General features: G+C 48.1%; 1 protein-coding gene across 3 annotated transcripts in view; it reads left to right on the top strand.

Moving 5' to 3' along the window:
* Window positions 1–204: 204 nt before the first annotated feature.
* Window positions 205–12,954, top strand: part of TRIM67 (tripartite motif containing 67) — a 47,375-nt gene continuing 34,625 nt past the window's right edge. For 2 of the 3 annotated variants that reach the window (XR_013992618.1, XM_081038882.1), the window contains exon 1: window positions 205–2,001. Coding sequence is in view for 2 of the 3 variants with exons in the window: in XM_081038882.1 (XP_080895008.1) it covers window positions 967–2,001 (1,035 nt within the window). In the remaining variant the exon portion in view is untranslated. The remainder of the gene's footprint in view (window positions 2,002–12,954) is intronic. The other variant, XM_081038881.1, reaches the window with a different exon arrangement.

The raw sequence follows: 12,954 nt of genomic DNA, 5'->3' as shown, positions 1-12,954 counted from the left end.
GATTTCCCCGGCAGCAAGAGGCGAGCCCGCATTTGCTGAGCTGACGCCTCCTCCCGCCGCCCCGCCCCCCGCCCCCCCCCCCCTCTGCTCTGGAAATGACAACTCGGCGCCGGCGGCGGGAGGAGGGCGGGGAGGGGACCCCACAGCCAGCCCGGCGCCCGCCCTCCGCCCGCCGGCGGCAGCGTCGCGCGGCCAAGGTCAGAGGCGCCGCAGGAGCAGCGGCAGCGAACTAGAGAAGCGGGGCGATCCTGGGCGCGCGGAGAAAGCCCGGGGCGCGTTCGGCGCCTCCGCAGCCGCCGCCGGGGAGGCGAAGGTCTCCCGGCCGCCGGCCGCGCCCAGCCGAGACCGTGACGGGGCCGCGACCCGGCAGGTGGCCGCCCCCGGGGCCGCGGGCCAGGAGCTCGCGCTCCGCCTCCCGCTCCCGGGCGCTGTCCGCCGCCCCCCGGTGCTGAACCCAGCCCCCCCGCCACGCGGCCGGCTCGCCCGCCTTCTCACCTACAGGCCGCCCCGACTGGGGCGGGGCAGCGGTCAAAGGGGGCTCCTGGGCGACGGCTCACTGGAGCCGAGAGGCTGAAGCAGGAGAGCCCGCGATCGGGTCCTGATGTGCAGACGGCGTGCGCGCTGCAGCCGCGGGCGGCGCTAGTGCTGATTCATCACCGGCAGCGCCTCTCCGGCCACCACCAGGGCAGCCGACGGTTCGGGACTGGCCGCAGGTGGCAGCCGCCGGTGCAGGAGCCTGGCGGGCAGGAGGTGAGCAGCCCCCCCTTTCCTGCCCCGGTTGTCTTAGGGCGGTGGCCCCAGGACACAGAAGAGGGGCGTGCCCCTGGGCTGTGCGGCAGTCATGCCTGAGTGCTGTCCCCGCCTCCAGTTTCACCGGTGCTAACCACGCTTGTTCCCCGCCGCCCGTCTCCGGAGCTTGGGCCATTCCACCCCGGGACCTGAGCAGCTTGCCCTGCCGGCGCAGCCATGGAGGAGGAGCTGAAGTGCCCTGTGTGCGGCTCCCTGTTTCGGGAGCCCATCATCTTGCCCTGTTCCCACAACGTTTGCCTGCCTTGCGCTCGTACCATCGCAGTGCAGACCCCGGACGGTGAGCAGCACCTGCCCCAGCCGCTCCTGCACCCCCGGGGCTCCGGGCTGCCCGCCGGCGCCGCCACCGCGCCCCCTCCGGACCACGACGCAGCAGCTGGCCCGGCCTGCAGCGGCGGGAGCGCAGCTGGCGGCCTGGGCGGCGGTGCGGGAGGTGGCGGGGACCACGCGGACAAGCTGAGCTTGTACAGTGAGACAGACAGCGGTTATGGCTCCTACACCCCGAGCCTCAAGTCCCCCAACGGGGTTCGCGTGCTGCCCATGGTGCCCGCGCCGCCCGGCTCCTCGGCTGCCGCGGCCCGGGGTGCCGCCTGCTCTCCGCTGTCCTCTTCTTCCAGCTCCATCACGTGCCCGCAGTGCCACCGCAGCGCCTCCCTTGACCACCGCGGCTTGCGCGGCTTCCAGCGCAACCGGCTGCTGGAGGCCATCGTGCAGCGGTACCAGCTTGGCCGCGGAGCGGTGCAGGGGGCGTCCGCAGCCCCTGCCGTGGCCATCTGCCAGTTGTGCGACCGCACCCCGCCGGAGCCGGCCGCCACGCTCTGCGAGCAGTGCGATGTGCTCTACTGCACTGCCTGCCAGCTCAAGTGCCATCCATCCCGGGGACCCTTCGCTAAGCATCGCCTGGTGCAGCCGCCCCCGCCGCCGGCTCCCGCCGAGGCCACCTCTGCGTCTCCAGGTGCGGCCCAGGGCGCCCCCAGTGGAGGAGGCGGCTGCAAGAGTCCTGGGGGCGCCGCAGCCGCAGCGCCAGGGGGCGGCGCCGCCCGCAAGTTCCCCACGTGCCCCGAGCACGAAATGGAGAACTACAGTATGTACTGCGTGAGCTGCCGGACCCCGGTGTGCTACCTGTGCCTGGAGGAGGGCCGGCACGGCAAGCACGAGGTGAAGCCGCTGGGAGCCGTGTGGAAACAGCACAAGGTGAGCGCGCGCGGGGAGCTTGGGTGTGAGGGGAAGTGTTCTTGGTCTCTTCAGGGAGAGTTGGCACAGGGCGGGCCACAGGGTCAAGCAGCAATCACTTCATTCATTCATTCATTCATTCATTCATTCATTCACCAGTCACTCACTCATTCCCTCATCAGTCATTCGACAAACACTGAAATGAACTCCAGGTACTCTGAACAGGATATTGGGGTTGGGAAGGGCATGGAAAGATGACATACTAGGTCCCCTCGCTGCAGAGCTTTTATGACTCCATCGCCTGGTGCGACCCCCACCCAGAACGCAGGAGCAGGGCTCTTGCACTCCTAAAGTTGGCTAACTTACCTTGATGGCCCCCTCCAGATTTTTCTCTGTAAAAAGATTTTTTTAAGTTCAAGTGTTACCGTCTGCCTGCCGGGAAGTGTCGCCGGGAAGTGTCGGGTGCCTTTGGCCTTTGGTTGGTCCTCTGACTGCAAAAGGATTAGGTCTCAGCCCTCAGTGAAGGGACGCCTATTGCCTCCTCCGGAGCAGGACTCCTAGCAGCTTCCAGAGCAGACATTTTCCTCCTCTTTCAACTAGTCTCCCGCACTTTCTACCCCCAGAATGCCTCCCAGCCTCAGGGAAGATACAATTCCTCAGGCACCCTGTTTGACAATTTGGATGTGTGCCCTTTGAAAACGGGAGCCTCGTTTTCCCTAGAGACCTTCTCTTACCGGGACTCTGCCACAGCAGCTGTGGGAGTGTGGTAGAGTCGCAGAGTTAGCTCTCAGGGAGCCAGACAGCACGCTTTCATCTGCAGGCTGCCACAGACTTGCCTGGGGTGCCACCTCCCAAATGGGAGTGGAACAGCTTCTAAAGGCAACTCGCTATAACTCTGGCTGCCAATCAAGTCAGGCCCTTGATATGGCCCCAAAGCAAGAGTGGGGGCAGTTCTAACGAATATTCACCTTAACTGCCCATCCAAACGTTAAGCTGAGCAACTGGACTCATGGCGCCTGAGGTCGGCAGGTCAGGCCTGACAGAGTTAGACTCCCTTTTCCTAGTTCCCCAGTTAGCATCGGCAAGTTTGGACATTTATCATTCAGTGTCCTCTTTCCAGTAAATTTCTCACACATCAAAGAAATAGGAAGTCTCCAAATCACCCAACAGGAAATATGTATTCTAGTTGAGGAGGGAAAACACAGGAAATTAAAGCGATTTGCCGTGACTGTCTCATATTATCCAATTGGAAATAGACAAGGAGCTGGGGCATAGATGAGAGGAGAAGGGACTAACTATTCCTATTGTAGATTTATTATGTACTGTTACTATATAATTTCATCTGGTACAATGTGCACATTATTATTATTATTTAACATTTTTCAAATGAAGAAACAGAAAACAGAAGAGGAACCCTTTAGTAATCCCCCTTGGAGAGGGAAATGTGCATAGTAGGTCAGAAGGGCAATCTGGAGTTAAATCTCTAACTCTTGAGCAGTGGTTCTCATTTGGGGACAATTTCACTGCCCTTCCGGCATATATGGCAATGTCTGGAAACATTCTGGGCTGTCATACCTAGGGGGTATTACTAGTATTTAGTGGGTAGAGGCCCGAGAGGCTGCTAAACATCCTAGCACTAACATTCCTGTGCACTAGGAGGTTTTCTAGTGCACAGGAAACCTCCCCCAAAACAATTATCTTCTGCTGAGGAAGGCTGCTGTGCAGTCACCAGACCTGGACCAAATCTCAGCACTTGTCAATCACTCACTGTAAGCCTTAGGCACAATTTGAAACCCTCTGAATAATAATATCTAACTCAGATAACTGTTGTAAGGAGTGAATATAATACTGTATGTTTCTCCTCCAGCACAGTAACCAATAGATGTTATTATCATTTTTAGAGTTCTTATACTTAAAACCACTAGACCTGAAGAAAGCTACAGGGCAAAGTGCTTATTTGACTTCAGTGACTTGGTTCCCTAGAGAAAACACGAGCTGGTAACTTCTGGTATTGTTTATATTGAGTCCTAATATAGCTTTGAAAAAATAGGAAAGCCTGCCTTGAGTTAGTTATCATTCATATGACGTTTTGTTGCATATTGCTTCACAGTAATTGTAGTTGCCTTGCTTATTTCGTCTTTCAAGTGAAAAGACCTCATTTTACAAATAAAGACATCTTTTGCAAAGAGGCTGTGATCAATTAGCAAAACAAGAAGTATAGGTTCACATTCAGATTTCATCAGCTGCTAAATTTGCACAGCCTAGGAGGCTAGAACTAATTCTGGATGTTGTCACCTAAATCTTTAGACTTCGTGAAGAGTGACAACCAAAATAAGTTGAGTTTGCAATCTCCAAAGAGATCAAGCCTCTTACAAGGAAAAGTGAGTTGGATAACGAGTTATCACGCAGGGAAAATCATTGCTCATCCTTGACTTGGTGTTAACAGCTGTTTTATAAAATATCTATCCTCGACCAACAATGTAAAGTTATGAGGAAATATGAAAAGCACATGTGATATTTGCTCAATAGAATGGGACAGTAATCTGGGAAACATGAACACAGAAGTCCCCCTTATCCGTGGTTTCACTTTCCACAGTTTCAGTGACCCACAGTCAACTGCGGTCTGAAAACATTAAATGGAAAATTCCAGAAATAAACAATTCATAAGTTTGGCATTTCTCGCCATTCTGAGTAGCGTCCTACCCAGGGCGTGGGTCACCCCTTCGTCCAGCGTCTCCACACTGTACATGCTGCCCAGCCATTAATCACTTAGTAGCCGTCTCGGTGATCAGATCCACTGAGGGGTGTCACAGTGCTTGTGTTCCAGTCACTCTGATTTTTCTTACTAATGCCACATTCACATAACTTTTATTACAGCACATTGTTATAATTGTGCTATTTTACTGTTAGTTATTGTCTTAGTCTCTTGCTGTGCTTAATTTATAAATCAAACTTTACTATAGGTGTGCGTATGTACAGGGGAAAACAGTCTATCCAGGGTTCGGTAATGTGTGCGGTTTCAGGCATCCACTGGGGGTCTTGGAACGTATCCACGGGGGGCGACTGCATACAGAGTCTAGTGTCTTAATTTTATATTTTGTGCCACTGCTTCAGAAAACTAAGACATCTTCCTAAATCCAGAAGGAATGCTTTGAGAGAATTTTTGAAAACCAGTTTTCAAGAATGAATAGAAGTTCTGCTGTTCTCTTTCAGCAGGTGCTGTTTTTCTACAGAAAGGGAAATTATTGAGTGCTTGTTCTGAGGCCAGCGATCAAAGGAGCTAAAGCAGGGAGCCCTCCCTGGTGGGTGTTTGGTGTTGCTTGGTGGGCAGGCCTGTAGGCTGGCACTGTGAGCTGGGAGGGGCTACTTTTCACAGATGAGCTACAATACTCAATTACACACTCTCATCCCACCGTGGCAGCATCTGGTTAGTAAAACTTAAAGTCTCTGGACTGTTGTTGTTGCCTAAACATCCTAGGAGCCATGGCAAAGCATGTCACACAACCAGAACTAGAACATTCCCCAGCATCCCTTCCCCCAGAAATCTTTATCACAGCCCTGCTTTACTTCCTTTCTAGCCTGACTGGACCTTGCCATCTAATTAGTGACTCTTAGGTAAAGAGACACACAAGTCACACTGAGATCTATTTTAAAACAAGATTCATTACCACCTATTTAAAAGAGCATAAAAACTTTAGGTCTTGGCTAAACACATTTTTAGGTGATTCTCCTGGGAGAGGACTGATTGTTTCACAGAGCTGATGTGAAGAAACTATGCTGTGGAAGGGGTAGGACAGGGAAGAGACGCTTTCTGTGAGAGCCTTTCCTTCCTGCCTATTGATTATGGAATTCTAATTTTTTTTTTTTCATAAATTTATTTATTTATTAGTTTCAGGTGTACAAAACAAGGTAATACTTAGACGTTCATCATCCATATCCCTCACACTGTGAACCCCCCTCCCCCCTGGAATTCTAATTTTCCTGAAACCAGAGGGAAAGGGTCGCTGTGGGCCATATCTCTTCCCTAGTGTGACATGTCACAGAATGTCGACAAAGTCCGTGACTCCTGCTGGGTGCAGAGAGCTGACCCTGAATTAAAATCGGCAGAACCTGATTCCAGCACTGAGGTGTACAGTGCTTCTTCAGAAGTCTTTGAGCACCTTAAAGCGTAGATGAGTATTAACGCCAAACCTCACTGATACACCAGAATTACTGTTCCCAATGAGTCAGCATGTCACAGAGCAAAGGAGATGGCGGGCCTAGAGATCTGGGGTCACCGGGACTGCAGGTTACTCCCATGTGGTGAGCCACTGCCAGGGGCCCCTGGTGCTACCTTATTTCATAACAGAGATAAGGAAAGGTTTTAAGCCTGTAAAGCCTCCAACGAAAGACTTCCTTCATTAAGAGAGATGACACATAAATGACAAAGATTAAACATGTAATCATAGCTGAGCCATGTCATAGTACACTTATTTGAAAATGTATACTACTTTACAACACAATTAACAGATGTTCATTGTTAAGAATCAGATTTATATGTGTAGGAATGTAGAAAAGAAATATCATCCCCAAATTCCAATTTGCAGAGAAACACATTTCTAACATTTTAGAGTTTTTTTCCCTCTAGAATTCTATTGTATATTTATTTGCAGCTATCTTTTTTGCTTTTTTTTATTTTTAACTTTTACTTATTTTAAGTGTGTTTTTCCAGGACCCATCAGCTCCAAGTGAAGTAGTTGTTTCAATCTAGTTGTGGAGGGCGCAGCTCACACTGGCCCATGTGGGGATCGAACCGGCCACCTTGTTAGGAGCACTGCGCTCTAACCAACTGAGCTAACCGGCCGCCCCTTTGCTTTAATAATACAGTATGTCTTTCCTGTCAATTAATGTACATCATTTTTGATGGCTGCATGCCATTCCATTATAAGGATTTATTATTTTATTTGATCAACACCCTCGTGCTGGACTTTAGGGTGTTTTCAGTCTTTTGCTCTTATAACCATTTTTTTCTAGTTAAATCTAAACCTGTACTCTTAATTCTTTCCTTACCTTAAATTTCTGAATATGGATTTGCTATATCAAAGGATATCTGGCTTTAGGACCTTTGATTAATGTTGCCAAATTGCCTTCCATAATGTTTATACCAATTTTTTCTCCCAACAGCAAAATTATGTAAATAATAAAAAATTCATGTAGACAGGGACTGTGGGGGAAACACTATGTATATTGTCCTGTTTTTAGTAATTGTTGTTTGCTGTTTTCCTTACATTATTATTAGAACTACTTTTTAGAGGATGACCACAAGTATCTAAGTTTTATATTATGTTGGCGCAAAAGTGATTGTGGTTTTTGCATTTATTTAACCTTTTAAACTGCAGTTACTTTTGCACCAACCTAATATTTTTAACTACTAGGGATCTGCCTTCCCTCAAAACTTGGTTTGATGTGCACAGCTCTTGACCAAGTAGCCCCTCTATATTTTAAAGCCAATGAGGAGACTGAGCCTTCAGGGCCCACCTAAGGCGCTTTGGGGTGGGGTGAGGTGGGGAAAGAGAGAGTTATGTAGAAAGAAGGGCTTGGCACACATCTCCCAGGGCTCTGAGGTCTGCAGCTTCCGACTGACTGCTGCTCACCAGCTGCTGATTCAAAGCCCCGTGGTACTGAGTGGAAACCCAAGGGCCCTCAGACTATGTGGCTGGAACTATGCACAACCCTAGTGAAAGCCTGGAGGTTTGAAAGTGGAATCTTTCAACCTTTTGCTTTTATCTTCTTTTTGAAGACTATTGATAGATAGATATTGGGGTTTTGAATCGGGCAGGACTTTACAAATTGTGAAATGACACTCACTCCTTCCAACCACGTATTCATACTGTACAGTGTGGTGGCCTCTCCTTGGCTGAGGTGTTCTATTATTAGCCTGCAGGGTATGGTCCTTTGTGGGTAGACATTCACGGTGATGGGACCTTCCCTGTGGCTGTCAACAGCATGGAGTGTTCCAGCAGGGATCCATCTCTTAATCTCTGAGACAGACTAGGGAGAGGATGGACAAACTGTCGCCCACTGCCTGTTTTGTCAATAAAGTTTTACTGGGAGACAGCCATGCTAGTCTGCTTACAAGTTACCTATTGCTACTTGTGGCTACAGTTGCTTTTGGAAGAGTTCAGTAGTGGCAACAGAGATCTGTGGCCTGCAAAACCGAAAACTTTTACTATCTGGTCCTTTACAGAAAATGAAATGTGCTGACCTCTAGACTAGGACCTTGTGACTCAACGTGTCGTCTGCTGAGCGGCAGCAGCGTCACCCAGGAGCTTGCTGGAAATGCAAACTCTTGAGACCTGCCAGTCCTGTTCACGCAGGATTTGAATTTTAGCAAGCTCTCTAGTTGATCTATATGCACAATCGTCCTGTTACCTGTGGGGGATACTGCTTATCATCATCTGCCTGGTTAGGAATTTATGTCCACATTTGAAATTGTCCCTTAGTTCTTAGCTGCTCTGTTCTTTTTTCTTTATTCTTTTTCTCTGTGTGTTGCAGTTTCCATAATTTCTATTGACCCTCTTCAAGTTCACTGATTCTTTCCTTGGTTGCATCAAATCAACTGATTAGCCCCTCTCCAGCTTTCCGCTGCATCTTCTCAGCTGTCCTGCCCCTTCCCCAGTAGGAAGCTTCAAATGGTCTGGGCCCTTGACTGTTTTCTGCAACTCCCCCAGAAAGACAGGGTATCTTTCTCTTTTTTACTCCCTCTAGCCACAGGCAGTCTTCACCTTGTTTGGGATGGTGATAAGGAAGGACAGGATTTGCTGTTTGTCCCAGTGGTTTAAGGTTTTTGTTCTGGAGGGGAGAAGGGTCCTGGTGGGACTTTGTACTCTCCTGTGGTGGCTATCACTGCCCTCCTTCACCCCAACTTCTGTGGTGCAAATGTTTCCATCTTTTAATCTAATGGACACCTTAAATTATTGTGTAAAAACTGATCAGGTTTTACTTTTCTCTTTGGCTGCAAAAATGCTTAGAGACAAATATTTGGTGCAAACATAATAGATGTAATTATGTCATAGATTTTGAGCCTTATTTCTGTTTCCATTTTATGTCCCCACTCTTGTTTTTCTTTTTAAGTTATGCACTGTTGAATTTTATAGACCCTTACAAGCTGCTTTAAATCCGTTTTGAAATAAATAGATTAATCAATAAACAAACAAGTAGCCTACTTAAATTTGAAAAGAATAAAAAAATCTCTGGAAAATCTTATTAAAATAGTCTCCTCCTCTTGAGCATGCTCAATCACTATTACACTATGGCATGAAAATGTTCAGATCAAGGAATGAGGACCTTCCCTGTCACTGGAATGTAGGACGGCTCCCTTTCCATGCCATACAATAAAGAGACTCAAAATTGACCATGCCTAGTCTAGACAGCTGAATCATATTAATCCTATTTCACATCCTTCATGGAAACATCACCACAGACCACCAGCTTTGGAGGGTGATGATTGCCTTTCAAAGTGGTTTCCTTTCCAAGTCTTTGCAGCTTCTCACTGATGATTGTTCATCCCGACACAGCCCTGCCTACCCACAGGGCGCCACACCTGCAGCTTGTGGGGAGTAAGAAGATGCACAGGGGCGAAGTCAGGTTACACTAAAAGCACGGAGACCCTGATGGGATGTGTCAGGAACCAGGAGGCTGGAGATTTTAGCCTATATACATGCTAACAAATTCACCTGCCACAGCTTCCTGGATGTGGGAGAAGATGTGAAACTCCTGGGTCAGAGATGAAGAGCAGTTTATTACTCACAGCAATAGCCATAGTCAGAGTATCAGCAGGTTTGTGCCAGTTCCCTGAGCCTCAGTCCCACAGGGCAACATGATGAGGGCCAGATGACAACAGCACACACAGTGGGTTACATTCCAGAAGAGGAATCCTAACCTTGGGGCGCCTGAAGCTTTTATGGAGGGCAGTAAGCATGGGCACTTGGCCCACAGGAAGGCAGCATCTCTGGTTTCCCGGGTCGCTGTCTACACAAACATCTGTGAAAGGTAATCCAGAAAAAGAGCAGTCGGTGCCTCATTGGCAAGACTTGCAGCAATTTGAGAGACCCAGAAAATTATCTTCCAACAGGAGGATTAAATCAAAGTTCAAATAGTTCCTCGAGTGATTTCTGCCTCGTGTACGTCACGGCTAACCTCCTCAAGACTTCTGGTTTCCATCAGGGTACACAGGCCTCAGGGCCACCTGCGTAAAACAGGCGGGATCCGTGCTGCCTGTCTGTCAGGACTCTTGCTCTTCTGAGGATTCCTGGGTGTCGTAGTGATGATGGTGGTGGTGGAATGTCTGTGGTGGGGCCCACGGAGAGTATGAATTAAAGCCATGAGGTTCAGGTGGTTTTCATTCCTGAGTCCATTTGTGTGCCCTCTAGTACATGAAGGATACACCTCCCATAGCTCGCTATAGTATTTGTTAAAACATTCTACTGGATTAGAATTTGTTGGGTTCCTACTGTAACCACAGGCTGTGGGTACATATAAAACAAACCACAGGTGACTGGAGGAAAGAGACAATTTTATAACCAGCCTAATGTATGTTCACCTCATATAAAAAAGTGGAATAAGTACTATGTTTTACTATAAATAAATTGATGAGGGAATAGAAAGGCAAAGACTGTTAATTCTGCCTTGGGATTTGGAAGGGGAAATGGGAAAAGAGAATAGAGGAGCAGAATGGGGAAAAGATGATGTTTGAGCTGGGGTCATGAGTGATGAATAGGAGTTTCATTAGTAAGGAAAGAAAGAAGAAACAAATGTACAGCATTATTTGAGGTGTTAAAAAAACTTATTTAAAATCTAGTTCCTGCTTTCAAAGGGCTTATTATTTGCTGGCAAAATGCCAGGGATTAGCATATTCACATGAAGCACAGGGACATTGAGAAAAATGATGCTATTTCTGATAAAAGTGAGGGAACTTGAATTATACATCCTTTAGCATCTGAAACTTACAGAAAACATATTGGATCTGGAGACAGTGGTGAAAGAATGATGATAAAAGAGATTCCAGAAGCCACATTTAAGGAGACATCTAGCTTGAGAGACTAAGGAAGATTAAATGTTAGCTTCATTTAAATTTCAATGCAGAACAGGAATAGCCTGGCTATAATCCTTTTGAAGATTCTTGTAAATTTTCATCATTTTCCCACATTGTTATATTTACCCAGTCTTCCAGTAAAACCTGGCAGCAGAAACCTTTTAAACATCTCAGTTTGCTTGGCTAAGTTGAAAGGGGGTGGAGCAAAAAAGAAATCAGGAAACTGGATGAGAAAAAAGACTCAGAGGCCACAGATGGCAGTGAAAGGGACTTGAAAAAAGATTAAGAAGTCAGTTGGAAGATCCAAGATGGCGGAGTAGATTAATTCTCTGCTTGCCTCCTCTCATGACCACATTAAATTTACAACTAAATTATAGAACAATCAACCTGGAGAACCATCTGAAGTCTAGCTGAACAGAAGTCCTATAACTAAGGATATAAACATGAGGCCACATCAAGACTGGTAGGAGGGATGGAGACGTGAAACAGGCTGGCCCCACAGCTCTGTGTGGTGGTTGAGAATCGCGAGGGTTATCTTGCCATGGAGGTCCTCCTGAGGAGTGAGGGGTCCCAGCCCCACACCAGGCTCCCCAGTCTGGAGCACCAGTACCAGGAAGAGGAACCCCCACCACATCTGGCTGTGAAAATCAGCTAGGATTCTGACTGTCCAGGTGAGACAGAAGGTGGCGGGAAACCCTGACATCCTCTTAAAGGGCCTGCACACAGACTCACTCACTCGCAGACACTCACCCTGGGCTCCGGCGGAGGGATGGTGACTCAGGAGAAATAAGAAACATACAGGGAGAGGCTGAGTTGTGTGGCTTCAGGGCAAGGACTGGAGGGACAGTCACCATTTTCCCTGTGTAGAATCCTTCTCCTGTGTAGCTGGCGGGTGGGCACTATCTTTCCTGTGTTGAACCCTCCCCCATAGGCCAAATCTGAATCTGATTGGCCTGGTGACCTCCACTTACTCTACCCTGTTGACTCAGCTGGGATCCCACCCCACCCAACTTGTACACTGCTGGAAGCACTTTCTCAGAGACCAGCAAGCACCCCTATGTTGCACTCTTTCTTGAAAAACTGTCAGGGTCCATGGGCCCCAAGCAAACAGTGTCTGGCCTCGGTATGCTCTGAGACTTTTGCTGAATAGCTCCAGGCTCAGCAGTGGCAACAAACCAGAATCTACATTAACTTGGTACCACCACTTGTCCCACGCCGGTGACTCCATGAAACCCTGCATCATCCAATCGTGTACCGCCCAAGGCTCTATCAGTGTCTGAGTCTTGCAGGAGCCAGCAAGTAGCATCAGGCCTTGGGGTGTGCTGGGCTTTTTATGGAGTTACCCCAGGCCCGGTCATAGTGGCAGCCAACCTTGGTTTGCAGTGTGGCATCTTCCACACACCTCCAGGTCCAGCACAGGCAAGACTATCGTTTAAAATCGAAGGAAAGATAAAGTGCTTCCCAGACAAGAAAAAGCTAAAGGAGTTCATCACTACCAAAGCAGTGTTACAAAGAATGTTAGAGGGACTTCTTTAAGAAAAACAGAAGGGGAAAAAAGATAAAAAATATGAATAATAAAATGGCAATAACTACATATCTATCAACAATTACTTTAAATGTAAATGGATTAAATGCTCTAATCAAAAGACATAGATTGGCTGAATAGATAAGAAAACAAGACCCTTACATATGCTGCCTATAAGAGACTCACTTCAGGTGGAAATACACACACAGACTCAAAGTAAAGGAATGGAAAAAGATATTTCATGAAAATGGGAAAAAAAAATCTGGGGTAGCAATACTTATGCCAGACAAGATAGACTTTAAAACAAAGGCTATAACAAGAGACAAAAAAGGACCCAGTAATCCCACTTCTGAGCATTTAGCCAAAGAAACCCAAA

The sequence above is a fragment of the Rhinolophus hipposideros genome (genome assembly GCF_964194185.1).
Source record: "Rhinolophus hipposideros genome assembly, chromosome: 26".
NCBI classification, from domain to species: domain Eukaryota; kingdom Metazoa; phylum Chordata; class Mammalia; order Chiroptera; family Rhinolophidae; genus Rhinolophus; species Rhinolophus hipposideros.
This window is presented reverse-complemented; position numbering and strand designations above follow the sequence as displayed.